Below are 22,731 nucleotides of genomic sequence, written 5' to 3' on the forward strand. Positions count from 1 at the left end.
CCTCTCAGTAATTTTCTAGCGAATATATACAGTCATGGAGTCGCAGAATAATACAGCACAGAAACAGCCCAACTCATCCATTAAGATGCCCACCTAAGCTGGTCCCATTTGCCCCCATAATTCCTCTAAACCTTTCCTATCCATGATATGGATTATGTACAGGCAGATGGGACTGGTTTAATTTGGCATCATGGTCAGTACGGACATCATGGGCTGAAGGGCCTGTTCCTGCGTTGTTCTATGTTCGAAGTTCTAAACTGTGTGCCCTTCCTCACCACCCGTCCCCTCCACTCCTTCCCTGCATTTATCACCCACTTTGTCACAGTAGATGTAGATGAACAGACTGATGTCACAGCTGCCTAGCTGAGATTAGCTGGTTTTGGTTACCCTGGTTCTGTCTCCCTATCACCCCACACGTAATCTATTGGGTGTCCTATCCCTTGCCTTAACTGGTCCCATCTGCCCATCATCTCTCCCTTATCTGGTTCCACTTAGCACCTTCCAGCCTCGGTCTCTACCTCCACCCTCGCCCCCCACCCCCCACTTGCCTTCATCTGCCCCTTTTTCTCTTCCCTCATCTCTACTTTTCACCCACTAGACACCCATCTCCAAACACCACCCCTCCCCCTCCCTCAGCTGGCTCCATCTTCCCATCCTCCTCCTCACCTCTTTACACCTGCCAGCCCCCCCCCTCACCTCACCTCTTTACACTGGCTATCTCCCCTCTCCACTCTCAGTCCTGATGTAGGGTCTGGAGCCAAAACAACAACCATCCCTTTGCCTGCACAGGTACTGCCTGACCCGTTGAGTTCCTCCAGCAGTTTGCTTTTTGCTGTTAACAGGGAGAAGGTGTGTAGACCTGTGAACGTTTCTGGAACCTTATTCGGAAGGTTTCCCCAGGCCCACCATGGTGCTGGTTAAACACTATCATCTTAACCAAAAGAAAATTGGGAAAGGAAAGAAATATTGGAAGAGGAGCTTTCTCATCCAGTTAAAGGATTGCTCTTGAACGTCAACCCATGTTGGGAAGTCTCTGGAATTAGTGACCTGGCTCAGAATTCTCCCTCTGTTGCAACTCAGAGTTTTTGGGAAGAGGTTGAGGTACCTGCATTAGTGTGGGATTGATGAAATGGTTGGAGCTTGATATAATGGGATTGAACTAGGGCTATGGAAAGGAGACTGAAGACTGGAGACTATTTCAGAATCAGAATCAGATTTATTATCGCTGAATAATATGAAGTGAAATTTGTTGTTTTGCGGCAGCAGTACGGTGCAAACACATAAAGTCACTATAAATTACAAAAATAAATAAATAATGCAAAAAAAAGGAATAATAAGGTCGTGTTCATGGACTGTTCAGAAATCTGATGGCGGAGGGGAAGATGCTGTTCTTGAATCATTGTGGATCTTCAGGCTCCTGTACCTCCTCCCCAATGGTAGTAACGAGAAGAGGGTGTATCCCTCTTTTTTGGGGTTGATGCAGAGCAACACATGGGAAGGGGTGGGCAGGACCCCACCTGCATGCAAAATTGGCAACAGAGGTTGGATGAAATGGAAGTTGTAGAATATTGGGTGTAAAGGGAAGGAAAGCTATAGTTTTCCCAATTATAATGTGAATGCAGACCTTGGATATGAGAAGGTGAAGAAAATAGAAACTAGATTGAGTGCCAGAACACAAGGAGCAAGGATCCTTTTATAGCAACACCACTCCCAACCTCCCTCTGCCCAAACTTCTTGCCACATCGAGCAACTTCCGAACAGAAAGAGCTTGTTCATGCGCCTTGTTTGGCTTGGTGAATGAAACTCTTTGACTTTGAAAGCCAGTAAGGACCGAAGTGCTTTCTGCTTTTCTCAAACTAATCTGTTGCGAGTGGAAATGGAGGGATTACATGCATTTGAAAAGAAGCCAGTAGTTGCCTTGGCAGTTGGCTCTAATGCCTCTTGCTTGCAGCTCCAATGTTTTGCAATGAACTGCTGTTGCCTTTTACTCTAAATGCGTTGAACATAATGTAAGTGCCCACAATCTGTGTGACAGGAATATTTTACTAGCCGCAGTGGGCCAGCGACCAAGTTGACGTGAACAGCCCAGTGTATCTCATTGCTCAGTGGTAGAAGGAACAGAGCGTGTTAAGATCAGACTGCTGGAGGAGCTCAGCATCTGTGGAGGGAAATGGACCGTCGACGTTTCTGGCTGAGACCATTCTTGTGGACTGAAAGAGTAGAGGGGAGATAGCCCAGTATAGAGAGGTGAGGGGAGGGGGTGGAGCAAGAGCTGGCAGGTGAAAGATGGGTCCAGGTGAGGAGGGGTGATAGGCAGATGGAGGAGGGAAGAGTGGAAGACGCTGGGTGGTGATAGGTGGAGGCAACAAAGGGCTGAAGATGATGGAGGAAAGGAAGGTGAACTATCCCTGTAACCATCGCTACACCTCTAACCTTCCAAGATCTCTGAACACCTTTTGATCGTTCCTCATGGGGATTGTGCCCATGTCTCTGAAGTCTGAAGCTCTGGAATTCCTTCCTCAAGCTCCTCTGCCTCTCCTTTCCCTTTTAAAATCCCCCTCTTTGTGTGTACTTCCTAATTTCTGCTTATTTCTGTCAGGATTGCCTTTTTCTGATAATGATTGTGCTATACACCTGGGCTCTTTTATTACATTAAAAGTAATAGAAGTAGTATAAATGCAGCTCTCTGTTCTTTCCAGAACAGTCTGGGGCAACTTTGGAGCTTCTTTTAATGTGGAAACGAGAGACTGGATTGCAGTTCAACATTTGTCAGTGTTCCTGGTCTGGGAAACAGGCAAACAGTGACAATATCTGCTGATGATCCCTGTTACGGGCATTCTCTCCTGAGGGTCCTGGTAATGAATACGAATTGTGTTAAGCCCGAGGGTTACCTGTAGAACCTCACCATTCTGAATCCTCAGCTGAAGCCCTGGCAGATATTTGGGTCATTAAAGGTGCTACCTAAATGCAAATTTTAGTTTTTGAGGTGACAACAATAATAATAACAACTTAATAATGTTGAAATAGGAGGCTTGAAAGGTCATGTGACCCACTTCGGTTCAGACGTTCTTATATCATACCTGCAGCTAGGGGTTTGGACACATGACCCCTGACACTGAGAGTGCTGTCCACTGAGCTGACTCTTAACCAAATAATGAGACAGGGAATGTTGGTATTGGTATTGGTTTATTATTGTCACTTGTACCGAGGTACAGTGAAAAACTTGTCTTGCATACCGATTGTACAGGTCAATTGATTACACAGTGCAGTTACATTGAGTTAGTACAGAGTGCATTGAGAAACAATAACAGTACAGTGTAAAGTGTCACAGCTACAGAGGAAGTGCAGTGCAGGTAGACAATAAGGTGCAAGGTCACAACAAGGTAGATTGTGAGAGCAGAGTCCATCTCATCCTATAAGGGAATCGTTCAATAGTCTTATCACAGTGGGATAGAAGCCTATCAGCCTGCATGTCTTTGGGATGTGGGAGGAAACCAGAGTACCTGGAGGAAACCTGTGCAGTCACAGGGAGAACATGCAAACTCCACACAGACAGTGCCGGAGGTCAGGATTGAACCCGGGTCTCTACTGCTGTGAGGCAGCAGTTCTACTAACTGTGCCATGGTGCCACCCAGAATATTTAACAAGATTCTGCTTCAGCCTTTGATCATCTGGCCTAAGTCCCACTTTTGTCGCTTTGTGCCAATGTCATCCGTAACACTGCTGTAAAGCACCTTGAGACTGCATTTTAGATGCATTAAAGATGCTGTATAAATGGACATTGTTGCCTGAACGTAGAACATAGAACAGTACATACCATTTTAAAACTGTATCTCCGGTTTCCTCCCACATTCCAAAGACGTACGGGTTAGGAAGTTGGGGGCATGCTATGCTGGCGCCGGAAGTGTGGCAACACTTGCGGGCTGCCCCAGAACACGCTATGCAAAAGATGCGTTTCACTGTGTGTTTCCATGTACATGTGACTGATAAAGATATCTCTCTACAACACAGGAACAGGCCCTTCAGCCCAGCATGTCTGTGCTGAGTATAATGCCAAATTAAACTAAATCCCTTCTGCTGGCATGTGATCCATATCCCTCCATTCACTGCAAATTCATGTGTCTATTTAAAAACCTCTTGAATGCCACTATCGTATCTGCTTCCACCACCCCCCCGGCAGGGCATTCCAGGCATCTACCACTCTGGGTAAAAAACTTACCCCCGTGCATCTCCTTCACACTTTCCCCCTCTCACTTAAAGCTATGCCCTCTTAGTATTTGACATTCCTACCCTGGGAAAAACACTTTGACTATCTACTCTACCTATGCCACTCATAATTTTATAAACAATCAGATCTCCCCTCAGCCTCCGACACTGAAAACAATCCAAGTTTGTCCAACCTCTCCTTATAGCTAATACCCCCTAATCCAGGCAACATCCTGATAACTCTCTTCTGTACCCTTTCCAAACCTTCCACATCCTTCCTGTAATGGGGCGACCAGAATTGCACACAGTACTCCAAGTGATGCCTCACCAAACTGCATCATGACTTCCTGGCTCTTATACTCTATGCCCATAGTGACGAAGGCAAGCATGCTGTACACCTTCCATACCATTCTATCTACTTGCTTTGCCGCTTTCAGGGAGGTATGGACTTGGATCCCAAGAGCCCTGAGGTGTGCAACAGTTTTGTTGTTATTACCCTTCCTGTCTTGTCCATGGAGACCTAGAACGTAAGCAGCCTCTGCTGGTAGCTAGATGAGGTACTGGAATAACAGTTTGCTTGGCATTCAGGCTATCTCTTAATCAGGGAGAATTTGTGTACTGTGAGGTAGGGTCTGACTGTAGAACGCAACCTGAAGTTCAGGCTACAATTTCCAAATGCTGACACTCTTTCCCCTCCAATTACTTTTGCCTCTTTGTAGTACTTAGTGCAGATGAATGATCAGTATGTCACTTAATCGTAGCTGTCAGTTTGTACTTAATCAGAATTTGCTGCAGATTTATTGGTGAGGCCATCAAACAGCCTCATTTACTGTGGAGTCGATAATCTAACACTGCTTGGTAGCAGGGTTATTAAAGCTTGAGAGGCAGGGCGTCTGGATCCACAGTGATATGGACGCTTTCTGTTCAAATTTAGTGTCACGGGCATAAATACACAGGTTATAGATGCAATGAAAATTAGCATTTTGCTGCAGCAGCACAGAACATTACAAACATGACAAACATAAGTTAACATAAATGAAATTATAAGATGAAATAAGATAAGATATTTTTATTAGTTATGTGTACATTGAAACACACAGTGAAATGCATATTTTGCGTAGTGTTCTGGGGGCAGCCCGCAAGTGTCGCCACACTTCCGGCGCCAACCTAGCATGCCCACAACTCCCTAACCCGTACGTCTTTGGAATGTGGGAGGAAACCAGAGCACCTGGAGGAAACCCACGCAGACGTGGGGAGAACGTACAAACTCCTTACAGACAGTGGCGGGAATTTAACCTGGGTCGCTGGCGCTGTAAAGTGTTACGCTAACTGCTACACTCCCGTGCAACATAAATTATACATAATTTTCATGACAAAAACATTAGTGCAAGTTGAGAGAGAGAACAAAGAAATATAGTCTGAGGTAATGTTAGGGGTTTTCAGGTGGGCTCAAGAACCTGATGGGAGTGGGGAAGAAGCTGTTGTTGAACCTTGACGTGTGGGTCTTCAGGCCCCTGTACCTCCTGCCTGATGGCAACATCGAGAAGAGGGCATGGCCCAGATGGTAGTGGGTCCCTGATGATGGATGTCACCTTCCTGAGACATCGCCTCTTGTAGATGTCCTCGATGGTGGGGAGAGCTGTACCCCTGATGGAACTGGCTGAGTCCCACCACTGTCTGTGTTTCTGTGCATTAGAGTTTCCAAACCAGGCCGTGATGCACCCAGTCAGAATGCTTTCTGTGGGTGAAGCTGTGCATACTAACAAACATTTTACCCCTTCCTTCTCCTTCTTTCCCTTCTGTCTCTTACCCACATCACTGGCAGAGCTGCCAACTTTCTCAGGTGGATGTGAGTGAATCCATAGGAGAGTTATTCCCAGTGTCCTGACCAATAATTATCTCTTAATCTGCTGTCCAAACTCAGATTGTCTGGATCTTACCCACAGTGCCATTTGTGGGATCTTGCTCTGCACAGATTGGCTGCCACATAGAACATGACAGCACATTACAGGCCCATCAGCCCACAATGTTGTGCCGACATTTTATCCTGCACTAGTATCTATCTAAAACTTCCCTCCCACATAGCCCCCCCCCCATTTCTCTATCATTCGTGTGTCTCTCTAAGAGTCTCTTAAATGTCCCTAATGTATCTGCCCCCACAACGTCTGCCGGCAGTGCGTTCCACGCACCCACCACTCTCTGTGTAACAAACTTACCCCTGACACCCCCCTTATACCTTCCTCCAATCACCTTAAAACTATGTCCCCTTGTGTTAGCCATTGTCGCCCTGGGAAAAAGTCTCTGACTGTCCACTCGATCTTGTACACTGCAGTGCAACTGGCACCACAATTCCTTGACTGTAAAGCACACGGTAGTGTAGCGGTTAGCGTAACGCTATTACAGCGCCAGTGACCTGGGTTCAATTCCCGCTGCTGTTTGTAAGGAGTTTGTACGTTCTCCCCGTGTGTCTGCGTGGGTTTCCTCTGGATGCTCCGGTTTCCTCCCACACTCCAAAGACGTACGGGTTAGGAAGTTGTGGGCGTGCTATGTTGGTGCCGGAAGTGTGGCGACACTTGCGGGCTGCCCCAGCACATGTTATGCAAAAAGGTGTATTTTACTGTGTGGTTCGATGTACATGTGACTGATAAAGAAATCTTATCTTATACTTTGGGATGACTTGAAATTGTGGAAAGATGCTATAATGAATGAAAAGGTTTTAGTTTCATGGAGAGAGTGGAAGGGATTTTAAGGGTGAGGAGTTTGAATGTGTCTTCAAGTGACTGATTTACTTAGAAATTCAACATGGGTACTTGTAAAAATATAATTTAAAAGACATATTTTAATTGTATGTTCTGCATTGTTCTTTAGTAGTCAGTCTCAACAACTCTGTTCAGTCCCTGAGGTACCGTAAATGGATTAATCCTGCATCACCTGTCTTGCACATAACCGTCATTTGCTCGTATTTTTAAACACTGTCTCCAGTGATTTATTGTTTTCCCCTCCTCTGAGTTTTCATTCCTCCATGGTTGCCAATCTACCTCATGCTGAGGTACGTTTGCAAGGAAGGTGGCAGGAATCCAGCACCTCATCAATTATCTTGAGTGAACAGAACAATAAAGCACTGGCTGATGTTCAAGCTTGGGAGGAGTGAGGGATCAGGCAGTGGAGGGGATACAGGGTTTGGGAGTAGGAGCTGGGATGTGAGGGAACCCATATGTATTGTGGAAGGTCGTGGCTGTCACGTGACAACACTGACCCCATCTGGTCGGAAGACACTCCACTGTCAATCAAGGTTTGGTTCCACCCCTGCCCCTCAGGGCACACCTGACGATTGGTCGCTTTAAGCACCTTTGTACCTGGCACATTGGCCCTTCTGAACTACCTGGGCTGGACCACCCCCAGCCCTCCAGCAGTATAAAGAGTGCCCTATGTGCTTGGTTCTCTTTCCTTGTTGTCTCCGAGGGATGGGGAGTTAAGCTGTGCACTGCTTAAGAGAAATTAGATAGAATATCCCTCTAGCAGAGAGCCGTGCTTGCACTATTGAGGGGTTGCAGGCATCGTACTGTTTCTTCCTTGATTCGTTTGTACCCAGTTAGTTGTGTGTGTGTGTGTGTGTGTATCTCACCCTTGTTGTGATCCCCCCACATTCGCGATCACCCGTGTGTGTGTGTGTGTGTATGTGTGCGTTCGTTCCCGTTTATCCTTTCCCGCGTTTTTATAAATAAATCATTTTAACTCATAAGACTGTGTCCAGAGTCCTTGCCCTTCGAGACCTTTTGAACCTGTTATATAACACCATAACAATGGGCTCTCAGTGCTAATTTCTGGACCTGAAGGAGATGGAACTGGTTTGTGTTGGCAGGGACTGAATCTCAGCCAGATTCGAAATGTCCTCAATGACCACTCATGCACTATTAGGCTTGCTGAATTCTACCTCAGGACCCCTGACATCTCATAGCATCACGGAGTCATATGGCATGGAAACAGGCCATTCAGCCTTCCCATCTCCATGCTGACCAGTGGGCACCTGTCCATATTAATCCCATCTTCCACCACTTCTTTGCCTAAGTGATTCAAGAGTTCATCTGGATTGTTCCTAAATGCCTTTGTCACTTCCACATCACAGCTTCTGACATCATTCCCACTCTAGCCCCCTCCCTCATCTGCCTGTCACCACCACCCCCCCCTCACCTGGATCCACCTCTCACCTGCCAGCTCTTGCTCCACCCCTTCCCCCCTCTTTATACCGGCTCTCTCCCCTCTTTCTTTCAGTCCAGATGAAGGGTCTCGACCCGAACCTTCGACTGAGCATTTCCCATCACCTGACCCGCTGAGGTCCTCCAGCGCTTTTTGCGTTACTTCTTAAATGCTGTCAGTGACCTCGCTTCCACCACTCTCTCCGGCAGAGTATTCCAGGTACTCACCACTCTCTGGGTGAAAAAGGTCCCCCTCAGATCCCCTTTACCCTAAATCTATGACCTCTAGTTTTATCTATCTCTGATCTGGGAAAGATCATGGGAATATCTCTGATCTCTATATCTATTTCCCCTATGCACACCTCATCATTTTATATACTTCAATTATATCCTTTCTCAACGTCCTCCATTCCAGGGATAACAGACCCAGCCTCTCCTCATAACTGTGATGCTCCATCGCAGGCAATATCCGAGTGAATCTCTCTCTGCACCCTCTCCTGCTCACTCCCCAGCCTTTGGTCCTCACCTTCTTAGGCTGCCATTGGAAGAGGAAGTATGTGGCGTGGTGTAGAACAGGTGGCAGTAGGCTTGAGCACAGCAAGATCCCACAGCCAGTGGGATGATATCCAGCTTGTGGGGAAGAAATTTGTCATTTTCCACCAGTGCTGCGCTCACAGCTAGGTAATGTGGTCGATGGTGTGGATTCAGTTGGCCAGTGGGCCTGTTTCGGTGCTGTACCTCTCTATAACTCTATGACTGTATGGGGCATCGAGCGGTACAGTGGCTCAGTGAGTAAAGCCACTGCCTCACAGCATCAGAGATCCAGGTTCAATCCTGACCTTGGGTGCTGTCTGTATGAAGTTTGCACGTTCTCCCCATGACTGCGAGGGTTTCCCCTGGGTGCTCCGGTTTCCTCCCACATCCCAAAGATGTGCAGGTTGGCAGGGTAATTGCCTACTGTAAATTGCCCCAAGAGTGTTGGTGGGTGATACATTCTGGAGGATGTTGATGAGAATATAGGGAGAATAAAATGACATTACTTATTGCAGTTTAGAGTTATAGAGTCATAGAGCATGGAAACAGATCTTTCGGCCCATCTCATCCATGCTGACCAAGATGTCTATCTTGAGCTAGTCCCATTTGCCTGCTTTTGGCCTCTATCCCTTTCAACCTTTCCAAGTACCTGTCCAAATGTTTTTTAACCATTGTAGCTGTACCCGCCTCTACCACTTCCTCTGGCACGGTAGTGTAGTGGTTAGCGTAACGCTATTACAGCGCCAGCGACCCGGGTTCAATTCCCGCCACTGTCTGCAAGGAGTTTGTACATTCTCCCCGTGTCTGCTTGGGTTTCCTCCGGGTGCTCCGGTTTCCTCCCACATTCCAAAGACGTTCGGGTTGGGAAGTTGTGAGCATGCTATGTTGGCGCCGGAAGCGTGGCGACACTTGCGGGCTGCCCCCAACACATCCTCAGTAACGCAAAAAGATGCATTTCACTGTGTGTTTCAATGTACATGTGACGAATAAATAAATATCTTATCTCGTTCCATATACCCATCACCCTCTGCGTGAAAAAATTGCCCCTCAGGTTCCTTTTAAATCTTTCTTCTCTTCCCTCAAATCTATACCCTCCAATTTTAAACTCCCCTACCCTGGAAAGAAGACTTGTGACCATCCACCTTATCTTATTTTATATACCTCTATAGGTCACCCCTCAGCCTCCTACGCTCCCAGCCTATCCAGCCTCTCCTTATAACTCAAACACTCCAGTCCTGGTAAAGTCCTCGTGAATCTTTGCTGTACCCTTTCCAGCTTAATGACGTCCTATAACTGGGCGAGCAGAACTGCACACAATTAGAGGAAAGAGGTGATCTGACTGAAACATGGAGAATTCTGAGAGGTTTGACAGCTTAGATTTTGTCAGGATTTCCCACCTCCGCAGGGAATCAAAAACTATGGGTGTTGTCTCAGGATGAAGGTCAACCAATTTGAGAGAGAAATGAGAAGGAATTTGATCTCTCAAAATGTTGTAAATTTTTACAGTTGTCTGCCCCAGAGACTGAATATATTGAAGGCTGAGATGAAAATTTTAGACTCTAGTGGCGGATTGAAGCAGGAAAGTAGAGTTGAAGTCAAGATCACATCATTATTGATCTTACTGATGGGTAGAAACAACCAGAGGGGCCCTGTAATCTACTCTTGCTCTTACTTTCTATTCCAAAGGGAGTTTCATTTAATGTCCCACCTGAAAGTCAGACAAAGGAACAAGTGTTGTAAAATCCAGTATACCTTTATGCCCAGAAGACATGAATGTTGTTCCATTCTTTCAGGTCTCCCTTTCTTTCACAGTTGACCTATACTGACTCCATTTTCCAAGCCAAACCTGACGTTCCTTGACTTCCTTAAATGTCCCAAAATCTTTTGATCTCTCCCTGTTGAATCCAGTTGAATTCTGGATATATTGAATCCTCTGGGAGAGAGTAATCTAAAGATTATATTTATTCATTCTCTAAAGAGGCTGCAGTTGATCATTTTAATGGGAGATTTATTGACAACACTGACTGGCAGGCACAGTAGCATAGTGGTTAGCATAATGCTTTACAGCGCCAGTGATCCAGGTTCAAATCCGGCCACTGTCTGTAAGGAGTTTGTACGTTCTCCCCATGTCTGTATGGGTTTCCTCCGGGTGCTCCGGTTTCCTCTCACATTCCAAAGACGTACAGGTTAGGAAGTTATGGGCATGCTATGTTGGCGCCGGAAGCGTGGCGACACTTGCGGGCTGCCCCCCAAAAAAAATCACTACGCAAAAGATGTATTTCACTGTGTGTTTCGATGTACATGTGACTAATGAAGATCTTATCTTATCTTATCTGACTCAGATAATGTTGAGGTGTTGGGAAATCCAAATCATAAGGAGGAATCGACTGCACAAAAATTCAAGTCAATTTACTTCTGATTATACCTAAAGAGCCAGGGAAAGAGAGACTACAGCAACTTCTCCAGATAAAAGCAGGCTAATTTCTTCAGAAAATTGCTATGTGGAAGATATTTATCTCTTAGTCATGTGCATAAAATCAGTTAGAATCAGTCATTTCAGCTTGATCTTACTAACCTCTTTATTGAGTACTCCATGTTATTGTTTAGATATAAGGAAACAATGTGCATCTTTAAAAGGCTAAAATTCTTTTAAGTAATGCTACCCAAGCAAGCAATATGTAGATATGATGTCTTGAGTTATAGAGCCATACAATACAGAAGCAGCACCTCTGGCCCATTATTTGGAATATTGTGAACAATTTTGTGCACTGTATCTAAGGAAGGATGTGCTGGCATTGGAGAGTGTCCAGAGCAGGTTCACAACAATGATCCCAGGAATGAAAAGGTTACTGTATGAGGAGTGTTGGATGTCTCTGGGCCTGTTCTTGATGGATTTCAGAAGAATTGAGGGGAAATCTTATTGAAACCTACCGGATACTGAAAGGCCTGGATAGAGGACATGGAGAGGATGTTTCCATCAGTAGGAGAGTCTAGGATCCGAGGGCACAGCCTCAGAATAAAGGGACGTCCCTTTCAAACGGAGATGAAGAGGAAGTTCTTCAGCCAGAGGGTGGTGAATCTGTGGAATTCGTTGCCACAGAGGGCTGTGGAGGCCAAGTCATTGGGTGTATTTAAGGCAGAGGTTAATCGGTTCTTGAATGGTAAGGGGGGGCTAAGGGTTACGGGGAGAAGGTGGGAGAATGGGGTTTAAAAAAATCAGCCATGATTGAATGGCGGAACAGACTCAATGAGCTGAAAGGCCCATTTCTGCTCCTATATCTTATGGTCTTATTATGTCAAGTACCCATCTGTACTAATCTCAGTTAATGGTGGTTTGTCCATAGCTTTTAATGTCTTTTTGATTCAAGTGCTTGTCTAGATACTCATTAGATCTCTGTCTTCACTGCCCCCTCAGGCAATTGGTTCCAGATTTTACTGGGTAAGATCCTCAGATCCCCTCTGAACCTTCTTCTCACCCTAAACCAATGCCCTGATGTTTTAGACACCTCTGTTATGGGGAAAAGTTTCCTAATATCTAGCCTATCTATGACACTTATAATGTTGTATACCTCAGTTAGGAACTCCTACCCCCCCATTCTTTTCCACCCAAGGAAAGCAAACATAGTCCTGATGCAGGGTCCCGACCCTGAACATTGACCATCCATTTCCCTCCACAGATGCGGCTCGACCCACTGAGTTCCTCCACCAGTGTGTTTTTCACTCCATATTCCGGCATTTGCAGTCTCTTATGTCTCTGGTCTATCCAGTCTCTCATCATAACCTAAGCACTCCATCCAGGGCAACATCCTGATGAACCTCCTCTACACCCTCTCCAGTGAAATCACATCCTTCCTGTAGTGTGGTGACCAGAACTGCACACAGTATTGGTATTGGTTTATTATTGTTACTTGTACCGAGGTACAGTGAAAAACTTGTCTTGCATACCGATCATACAGGTCAGTTCAGTACACAGTGCAGTTACACTTAGTTAGTACAGAGTGCATTGATGTAGTACAGGTAAAAACAATAACAGTGCAGAGTAAAGTGTCACAGCTACAGAGAAAGTGCAGTGCAATAAGGTGCAAGGTCACAACAAGGTAGATCGTGAGGTCAGAGTCCATCTCATCGTATAAAGGAACCGTTCAATAGTCTTATCACTCTTGATCCAACTAACGTTTTACAGAGTTGTACCATAACCTCCAAGCTCTTATATTCTAAGCCCCGGCTAATGTAGGCAAGTATCCCGTATGCCTTCTTCACCAGCTTATCTACCGGTGCTGGTGATATCTTGTTGCAGGATCGCGGATTGTTATTTCTGCTCGAGGGCTTTGAATTCCGAAAGAAGGTGGCCAGGGTGTAGGGTTGCCAGGATGGTCCTGAATCCAAGAGAAAAATCAATGAGGCAACAAAGTGTTTGGGTGAAAGAAAAGGTCCATTTGACCAACTGGCCAAGAATCCTTCAAATGATGAATGATGGATCTGATTACCTTCCATGTGGACGTGCTTGTCAGAGAACCATTGGTGGGAGTGTGGGGGCAGAAGGTCATGTGATGAATCCTTTAGGGATGTCCATCCAATGTTCGCAACTCTATTTGAGCTGGATGGACATTGGAAGAAGAACATTTGTAGGGCAACTGTGGAAGAGCAACTGGGAGAGGGAATTTTAGACCATTCAAGGAGCTGATGCTGTCACAATGGACTAAATGGTCAACATTTGTGCTTTAATATTCCATGACTCTTAGCGACCTTGAATGTTGCTTGGTAAACAAGTAATAAGAGAGGTAGGGGCTGTCCATGGGAGTGGGATGGAACATGAGGGGTAACAAATCAGAAAATGGAATAAATGCCATGCTGATCTAGGTGATGTATTAATACCCACACTCAACTTTCACCTCTTTGTTCCTTTCAACAGGAACAGCATCGCAGCCTCTGCAATCTGTGCCTACAATCTCAGCGCCATCACCCAGACCTTCAATGGACCCTTCCGATATCAGGAGAACCCTCGGTCAGCTTGGTTGCCTGCTTCAAACCCCATTCCCAACTTCCAGGTAGGATCCTCTTCCAAGAACATGGGAAATCAACTCATTCTTTTCGTTGCCCCAGGTCTTCCATCTGGATTTTGAATGACGCCCTGGTGCTTTTTCTGACCTTTGAAAGATTCCTCCCAGTACTTAATCACCCATTGACTAAATTACATCCTACCATCCAACTGGGACCTACTGAGCCAGGTTGTGGGTTCAAATCCCATCTTAGAGACTTGGGCATAAAAATCTAGTGTGAGACCCGGGAGTGCTGCACTGTTGAAGGGGCTGTTCTTTGGATGAAATGTTAAACTGAAGCCCTCCCTGCTCTTTGCAACACACAAAAAGCTGGAGGATCTCAATGGGTCAGGCAGCATCTATGGAGGGAAATGGACAGTCGACGTTTCAGGTTGAGACCCTTCATCTGGACTGATTGTCCAGTCCAGATGAAGGATCTCGACCCCAAACATCTACTGTCCATTTCCCTCCATAGACGCTGCCTGACCCATTGAGATCCTCCAGCTTTTTGTGTGTTGGTCCAGATGCTGGCATGTCCCTTAAACACCAACAAAGACTAATGTGGCTGGATGACCCTGTTCGTGAGCTTTATGCACTTCCACAGGTCTCGGAATTTGATTGGATAATGCTGATGATTTTCTCAGTATTAGACAACTGAAATTGGATAAGATGAGGCCCTTGTTGGGGGGAATCTAGAATTAGGGACACAGTTTCAGAAAAAGGACATGGAGGTGAGGAGGAATTTCTTTTCCCAGAGGGGTTGTGAATCTTTGGAATTATTTACCCCAGAGACCCTTGAAGTCAGAGTCACTCGATATATTCAAGGCCCACGTGGGAAGGAGCTGTTGTTGAACCTTGAGGTGTGGGTCTTCAGGCTCCTGTACCTCCTGCCTGATGGCAGCAATGAGAAGAGGGCACAGCCCGGATGGATGGGATCTGTAGTGATGGATGTTGCCTTCCTGAGACATTGCCTCTTGTAGATGTCCTTGATGGTGGAGAGAGCTGTACCCCTGATGGAACTGGCTGAGTCCACCACACTCTGCAGCCCTTTGCATTCCTATGCATTGGAGTTCCCATACCAGGCCGTGATGCAACTGTTTCCCCAAATCCTTGCATCACTTTCTTTCCTTTGTTACGAGCCCAGGTTGCTACTTGGCGAGTGTCCCTTTAAGGCACCTGAACAGTAGCGTGTGGCTTTGTCTGACTGCTGCGAGTGGGAGCGGAGAGCTTCTATGACCAGGATAACTGGAATACTGCAGGTGAGAGAAGGCTGATTCGTTGAAGTGCTGGCAACTGCAGGCGTGTCTGAGAGCTGATTCCCGAACCCGGCCACAGATAAAGAAAGAGAGAGAGAGGGAGAGAGACGTGAGAGTTGGTAGCACTGACTGCCAGCCTCTGTATCTATGGGTGAAGCCCATTAATTGTGTGACTGTCAGGTTGCAATCCATACATGGATTTTCGGAGCAATCTGTGGAGTCTACTTTGTTGCTAACCTGTACCGGGAAGCAGGTATATCTGTGGGCGGCCACATATCGAGTGCCCTTGGTGTGGCAGATATTTCGGAACAAAGCAACGGAGATCTTCGGCGATTGGGGCATCGTATTGGTTCCAACGTGGAACTTGTGAGATTCGTAAACTTCTTATCTCTACATTCCAGCGTGGTTTTCAGAAGCCTTTGCTCATTGTTTTGCTTCGTGACTTGCTGAACTGAACTGGTTTACCATCGTAAAACTTTGAGAACTTTCCTAGACTTGGCAGTTTGGGAACTAGCCACACACACTTTGGCTTATTTCGGTCAATGTCTGATATCTAACTTTTTTTTTAACAAGTAGTTATTAATAAATAGGTTTTAACATTGAAACCTTGCTCGTTACGTTTCTATTGCTGCTGGTATGTAACACCTTATCATTTACTTTGGGAATGGCTGCAGATTTGAGCTGTCAGAGGGCATTAGGCTGAGGGTTGTGGGCATCGATACAGAAGGAGTCTTTAACCATGTTTTATGTTTACCCACCATGTAGTGTGGCTCACTTGGTGACCACGGGCCCAACGAGAACCTGACCGAGCGCAGCCTCCAGGACGCCCAGCGTTTCTTCCTCATGAATGACGCGGTGCAGCCGGTCTCTGTTGACCCACTAGTAACTCACGACAATATGCGTTTCTCAAAGCTTGTGGTGGACATCGTGCAAGGCAGGGACACGCTGTACCACGTGATGTACATTGGCACAGGTAGGTCAACGTGGCAACGCATGCCCAACTTCCTTATCTTCCCGCCCTCCCTCATCTGCTGGAGGCAGGTGAATGAGTATACCAACATTCCTGGTTCAGCTAATCATTTTGAACATCGAACAACGCGGAAACAGGCCCATTGTGCAAACCCCACACCGGCAGCTCCTGAGGTCAGGATCGAACCCGGGTCTCTGGCGCTGTGAGGCAGCAGCTCTACCAGCTGTCCCACTGGGCAGGCACTGTAGTGTAGCGGTTAGCGTAACGCCATTACAGCACCAGCGACCCGGGCTCAATTCTGGCTGCCGTCTGTAAGGAATTTGTACGTTCTCCCCGTGTCTATGTGGGTTACCTCCGGGTGCTCTGATTTCCTCCCACATTCAAAAGATGCACGGGTTAGGAAGTTGTGGGCATTCTATGTTGGCGCCGGAAGCATGGTGACACTTGTGGGCTGCTCCCAGAACATTCTACGCAAAAGGTGCATTTCACTGTGTGTTTTGATGTACATGTGACTAGTAAAGATATCTTATCTTAATGGGAAACAGAGAGCCAAATTGGGAACTGATAGGATTGCTCTAGTAGGAAACTGTCATGGGCAGGCATGGTAGTGTAGCAGTTAGCGTAACACTATTACAGCGCCAGCGACCCGGGTTGAATTCCAGCTGCTGTCTGTATGGATTGTGTACATTCTCCCCGTGTCTGCGTGGGTGTCCTCCGGGTGCTCCAGTTTCCTCCCACATTCCAAAGACGTATAGGTTAGGAAGTTGTGGGCATGCTATGTTGGTACCGGAAGCATGGCGACATTTGCAGGCTGCCCCCAGAACACTCTACACAAAAAAAGATGCATTTCACTGTGTGTTTCAATGTACATGTGACGAATAAAGATATCTTATCATTTGAAACTTGCAGATATTAAATGGGATGGTTTTATTGAATGTTGCCCTTTCCAACCATCTCTTAAGTGAATGAAGCAAGTTAAATGTGGCTCAGTAAACTCCAACCCCACTTTCTCATACCCTATTTAACCTTCACTTCTTCTCCTTTGGTTTTTGAACTTAGAGCATGGCACCATTCTGAAAACCCTCTCATCCGAGAACAAGAGTCTGGGCGGCTGCTACTTGGAAGAACTGCAGCTGCTTCCACCTGGTCAACGGGAACCCATTCGAAACTTACAGATCCTGCACAGTGACCGGTCCCTGTTTGTGGGACTCAGTGGAGGGGTACTGAAAATCCCACTGGAGCGATGCTTCTCTTACAAAACCGAAGTGTAAGTCTCTGTAGATGAACTGATCCCTACCTGCTCCTTGTGACTGGACTGAGCTGAGTTTCCATGGCAATAATCTCTCCACTGCCCTCTCCCTGTCTGACCACTGCCTGATGCACCTGATGTTGGGTTGTCTGGTTGACCGACTGTGCTTCATTACCAATCAGCCACCTTTGTAACATTGTACCCCCCCACTCCCTCCTCTCTCTCTCTCTCTCTTCTCTCCTCTCTCTCTCTCTCTGTCTCTCTCTCTCTCTCTCTGTCTCTCTCTGTGTCTCTCTTTCTTCACTCTCTCTTTCCTCTGTCTCTCTTTCTGTCTCTCAATCTCTTCCTCTCTCTTTCCCTATCCCGTTCCCTCTACCCCCTTCTCTCTCTCCCTCCCCCTCTCTCTCTCCTCCCCTTTGTCTCTGTCTGTCTGTCTGTCTGTATCTCTCTCACTCCTCTCTCCTCCCTCCTCCCTCCTCTCACTGTCTGTCTTGGCCTCTCTCTCTCTCTCTCACTCTCATATCTATCTAACTTCCTCCATATGCCTGAGTACATTAGAAACTCAAACTCATGCTGTCTCTCTCTCACCCATGTTGTCGTTGGCCGACATTGTTTCCTGGTTAAACAGCGCATTGATTTAAAATTTCCGTGCCAGCATCTAAATCCCAACCAAGCCTAACCCTCCCCATGTCTGAAGTCTCCGCCAACCCTATAACACCCCACCCCCTGCAGCATCTGCATTCCTCCAATTACAGTCCTGGATTTCCTTAGTTCTACCAATGGTGAGTGAGCCTTCGTTTGGTTGGATCCCAAGTTTTGGAATGGATCCTTTCTACAATTTAAAACACACTTGTTTTTCACTCCTGACAAAAGGTACCTTACCTGAAGCATTGACCCAGTCCCTCTCTCCACTTGTTCTGCCAACTTGCTGAGTGTTTTCAAGCATTCTTGCTTTTATTTCTGATTTCCAGCATCTGCAGTTTTGTATGCCAAGTTGCAGTGTACCTATAATACAACAAAATGTCCAAAGGTGTTTCACATGAGCCTTATCAGATAAGTTCCCTACAGCCCTCAATTCCCTGATCTTCCAAAAATTTATCTACCTCCACTTTCTTACATTCCTACCTAACCCCAGTAATATTTGACCCCTTGCTTATCAATAATCTGTCAACCTTCACCTTAAATACAGTCCTTTGAGAAAGAGAATTCAAAAGGCTCTTGAGCCTCTGATAGAAAAGATTTCACCTCTGCCTTAAGTAGGCAACCCTTATCTTTAAACAGTCACTCTTACTCCTCGATTCTCCCATATGAGGAAATGTCACCTTAACATTTCCCCTGTTAAGACCCTGCAATTGAATGTCTGAGGCATGAGAGGAACAGTAGCTGTGGCTAATTACCCATTACCTGACTCCCCAGCGTCGGCTACCCACCTGTGTAGCTAGTGTCTGTCATAGAGTCATACAGGCCCTTTGGCCCAACTGGTCCATGCCGACCATGATTCCTGTCTAAGCTAATCCCATTTACTTGTGTTTGGCCCATATCTCTCTATACCCGTCCTATCCATGTACCTGTCCAAGTACCTTTAAAATGATGTTAATGTACCTGCCTCACCCACTTCCTCTGGCAGCTCATTCCATGTACTCTCCACTCTCTGGGTGAAAAAGTTGCCCCTCAGATTCCTCACCTTATACCCATGCCCTCTAGTTCTTGATTGCCCAAATCCTGGGAAACAGCCCGTGTACATTCACCCTATCTATGCCCCTCATAATTTTATACACCTCTGCAAGATTCTCATTCTCCTAGGCTCCAATAAAAAAGGTCCAACCTGCTCAACCTCTCTCCATAACTCAGTCCCTCGAATCCTGGTAAATCTCATCTGCACTCTTTCCAGCTTGTCTTACGTAATGTAGTTGGTTGCAATTAGGACTTCACCTTTTAATGGTCTGGGTGACATTATTTGTTGGCTTCAAAATTACTTACCATTTCTGATACCTTGTCTTGATTGGACTGGTTAGAATTAAGTTTCTAATGCTGAATTGGAAAGAACATTGTTTGTGTTTTTTTTCTCTCTTGTTAACTAAATTGGAAGTCAGTTGGAAGAGGGATTTTTTTCCCCTTCCTCGCACAACTTCTGTTCGAATTGATGTCCCCATCGTTTATAAGCCTCCACTTGGTTTCAACCGTTCTCTGTTTCTGAAATCTTTCTCCAACCGCGTAACATTCAGATCTCTGCTCTCTAATTCTTTTGCCTTTTCAAGTACAAAAACATGACAATTTTGCCTAACAGCCAGTGATGAGCTCTTGTTACTTCTGGTGATCCACACACCAATCAGTGGCAGCCCCGGTCACCAACCTATCGTTATCCTGCATGCCAGTCCATGGCGATTCTGTATGCCAAGTAGTGCAGACCATGTACCAGCTTACAGTGACCTCCACTGCCACCACGCAGGGTCTTCCTGGGTGACGAGGGTTAACTAAACACAATCTGCTTCTGCAGCTGAAGAGCTTGCAAGCTATTTCAGAGCTGTTTGGAACCATTTTTGCCCAGACTATATGGAGTTATATACAAAACGCTGTAGCAACTCAGTGGGTCAGGCAGCATCTGTGGAGGGAAATGGACAGTCGAGGTTTCAGGTCGGGACCCTTCATCCGGACTACATCTTTGTGTGTTGCTCCATATTCCAGCATCTGCAGTCTCTTGTGTCTCCATGTGGAGTTATGTTCCTTCTTCTGAAAACCCAAACAACTGGAAATCGTAGATACAACAGAGAAGCAGGCCCTTCAGCCCACTGAGTCCATACTGACCATCAATCACCCATTTGAACTCATCCCATTTTATTCTCCCCATACTCCCATCAACTCCTCCCTTCCCAGATTCTCCCACTCATCTACACACTAGGGGCAATTTACAGTGGCCTGTTAACCTACCTACCCAAATGTATTTGGGATGTGGGAGAAAACTGGAGCACCTGGAGGAAATAAATTCGGTTACAGGGAGAATGTACAAACTCCACACAGATGGTACTCGAGGTCAGAATTGAACCTGGTCGATGGAACTGTGAGGTAGAAGCTCTACCAGCTGTGCCGCAGTGCAGCAGAGCAGAGCAAATATTTCAGGTCGAAGACCCTTCATCTGCCTAAAATATTAACTCCGTTCCTTTTTCAACAGAAACTTCCTGACCTGCTGAGTGTTTCCAGCATTTTCTGTTTTTATTCCTTTTCTCAAGGATGTCCGTAAATAATGTTATCATTTCCTGCAATCCATCAACTTTTTCCACTGGATTTGAAGCCAGCCTATATGAGGATTGATTTATTCAATAGGACATGTGAATTAGGAGTAGGAATAGGCCACTCAGATTCTCAAGCCTGCCTCACCATTTAATTATCATGGCTGATTTCATTATTACCACATTCTCACCTCCCCCAGTTACCATCCACCCACTTGCTTATCAAGAATCTGTCTACCTGTCTCAAAAATATTCAGTGACTCTGCTTCTGGATAAGAGAGTATTAGCGATAAAGAGACGTAGGATAAACTTGGGTTGTTTTCTCTGGAGCATCAGAGGCTGAAGGCAGACCTGATAGAAGTTTATAAAGAGGCATAGATAGGGGAGACAGTCAGGGTCTTTCTCCAAGGGTAGAAATGTCAGATACTGAAGGGAATAGCTTTAAGGTATTGGTATTGAAATTGGTTTATTATTGTCACTTGTACTGGGGTACAGTGAAAAACTTGTCTTGCGTACCGATCGTACAGGTCAATTCATTACACAGTGCAGTTACATTGAGTTAGTACAGAGTGTTTGAGGTAAAAACAATAACAGTACAGAGTAAAGTGTCACAGTTACAGAGAAAGTGCAGTGCAGGTAGACAATAAGGTGCAAGGTCACAACGAGGTAGATCATGAGGTCAGTGTCCATCTCATCGTATGAGGGAACTGTTCATTAGTCTTATCACCATGGCGTAGAAGCTGTCCTTGAGCCTGGTGGTACGTGCCCTCAGGCTCCTGTATCTACTACCTGATGGAAGAGAGGAGAAGAGAGAATGACCCGGATGGGTGGGGGAAAGATAAAAGGAGATTTACGAGGCAAGTTTTTTACACAGAGAGTAGTGGGTGCCTGGAAGGTGCTGCCAGGGGAGGTGGTGGATGTAGATTCAATAGCAATGTTTAAGAGATATTTAGGCACATGAGCAGGCAGGGAATGGAAGGATAAGGACCATGTGCAGGCAGATCGGTTGGCATCATGGTGGATGCAGACATTGTGGGCCGAAGGGCCTGTTTGTGTGCTACACTGTTCTATGTTCTCCAAGTCTGTTTATCTATCCGGATAATAGTTTGGTCTTATAACATGGTTCAGAGGCGACAGTACTTCCAAGTTAAACAAGCACACGTTATCAGAGTTCTTTCAGCTGAGGGTGCTGCCTGTTTCACGATGGCAATGCCAGTGATCCCTGAGGACAATGAATGGATGCCTCGGTTCTCTGACAGGGCCCCTGAGAGCGGGTCTATTCCTGTGTTCAAGTCAAGTCGAGTTTATCGCCATGTGCACAAGTGCAAGGAGCTACAGGTACAATGAAAGACTTGACTGCAGAAGCATCACGGGTAAGTAGATTCAGACAACACACAGGACGTAAATTATGCATGAATCATACACGAGTTATACAGGAGTGAAGACTACGCAAAACAAGACATTAGTGCAAAAGATAAAGCACAAGTCCATGGCAGAGCAGGAGGTGGTCTGTAGTGTTCTGTTGCTGAGGCAGGGTTAGGGTTGTGCAGGTCGATTCAAGAACCTGATGGTTGAAGGGAAGTAGCTGTTCCTGAACCTGGTGGTGTGGGACTTCAGGCTTCTGTACCTCCTGCCCGATGGTAGCAGCGAGGAGAGGGCATGACCCGGATGGTGGGGATCCTTGATGACGGATGCCGCCTATGTTCAATGTTCCACTGCTCTTTGAGTTCACTTTTCTCAACTTATTTGCAGTTTGAATTGAATGTGACCTCCACCTCCCTGTGCTGCTTGAGAAAGTGAAACTGTTTGTTACTCGTGTATGTTCTTATGGTGTATAAGGAAGTCCATGTCCCTTAATCCATCAACATTTCCCAATCTCCCACTACATAAATAATACACTGCACTTCTGTTTTTTGTACTGGTGGGCAATTCCACACTTATCCACTTTATACTGTACCTGCTGTATATAACATGGATAAACAAGAAGCTAGCAACTTTTTTTTTGCAAAAACAGATAACTATTTCGAGTCCTTGAGTCATAGAGCATGGAACCA

The 22,731-nt window shown here is 46.0% G+C and overlaps 1 protein-coding gene across 4 annotated transcripts in view; it reads left to right on the forward strand.

Moving 5' to 3' along the window:
- sema5ba (sema domain, seven thrombospondin repeats (type 1 and type 1-like), transmembrane domain (TM) and short cytoplasmic domain, (semaphorin) 5Ba) overlaps positions 1-22,731 on the forward strand; it is a 350,416-nt gene that overhangs the window by 228,327 nt on the left and 99,358 nt on the right. For all 4 annotated transcript variants that reach the window (XM_052028256.1, XM_052028245.1, XM_052028265.1 and 1 more), the window contains 3 exons: positions 13,849-13,984; positions 15,997-16,204; positions 17,261-17,468. In XM_052028256.1, coding sequence (XP_051884216.1) covers positions 13,849-13,984; positions 15,997-16,204; positions 17,261-17,468 — 552 coding nt within the window. The remainder of the gene's footprint in view (positions 1-13,848; positions 13,985-15,996; positions 16,205-17,260; positions 17,469-22,731) is intronic.

Source organism: Pristis pectinata, chromosome 1 (genome assembly GCF_009764475.1).
Source record: "Pristis pectinata isolate sPriPec2 chromosome 1, sPriPec2.1.pri, whole genome shotgun sequence".
In the NCBI taxonomy this organism is placed as follows: Eukaryota; Metazoa; Chordata; class Chondrichthyes; order Rhinopristiformes; family Pristidae; genus Pristis; species Pristis pectinata.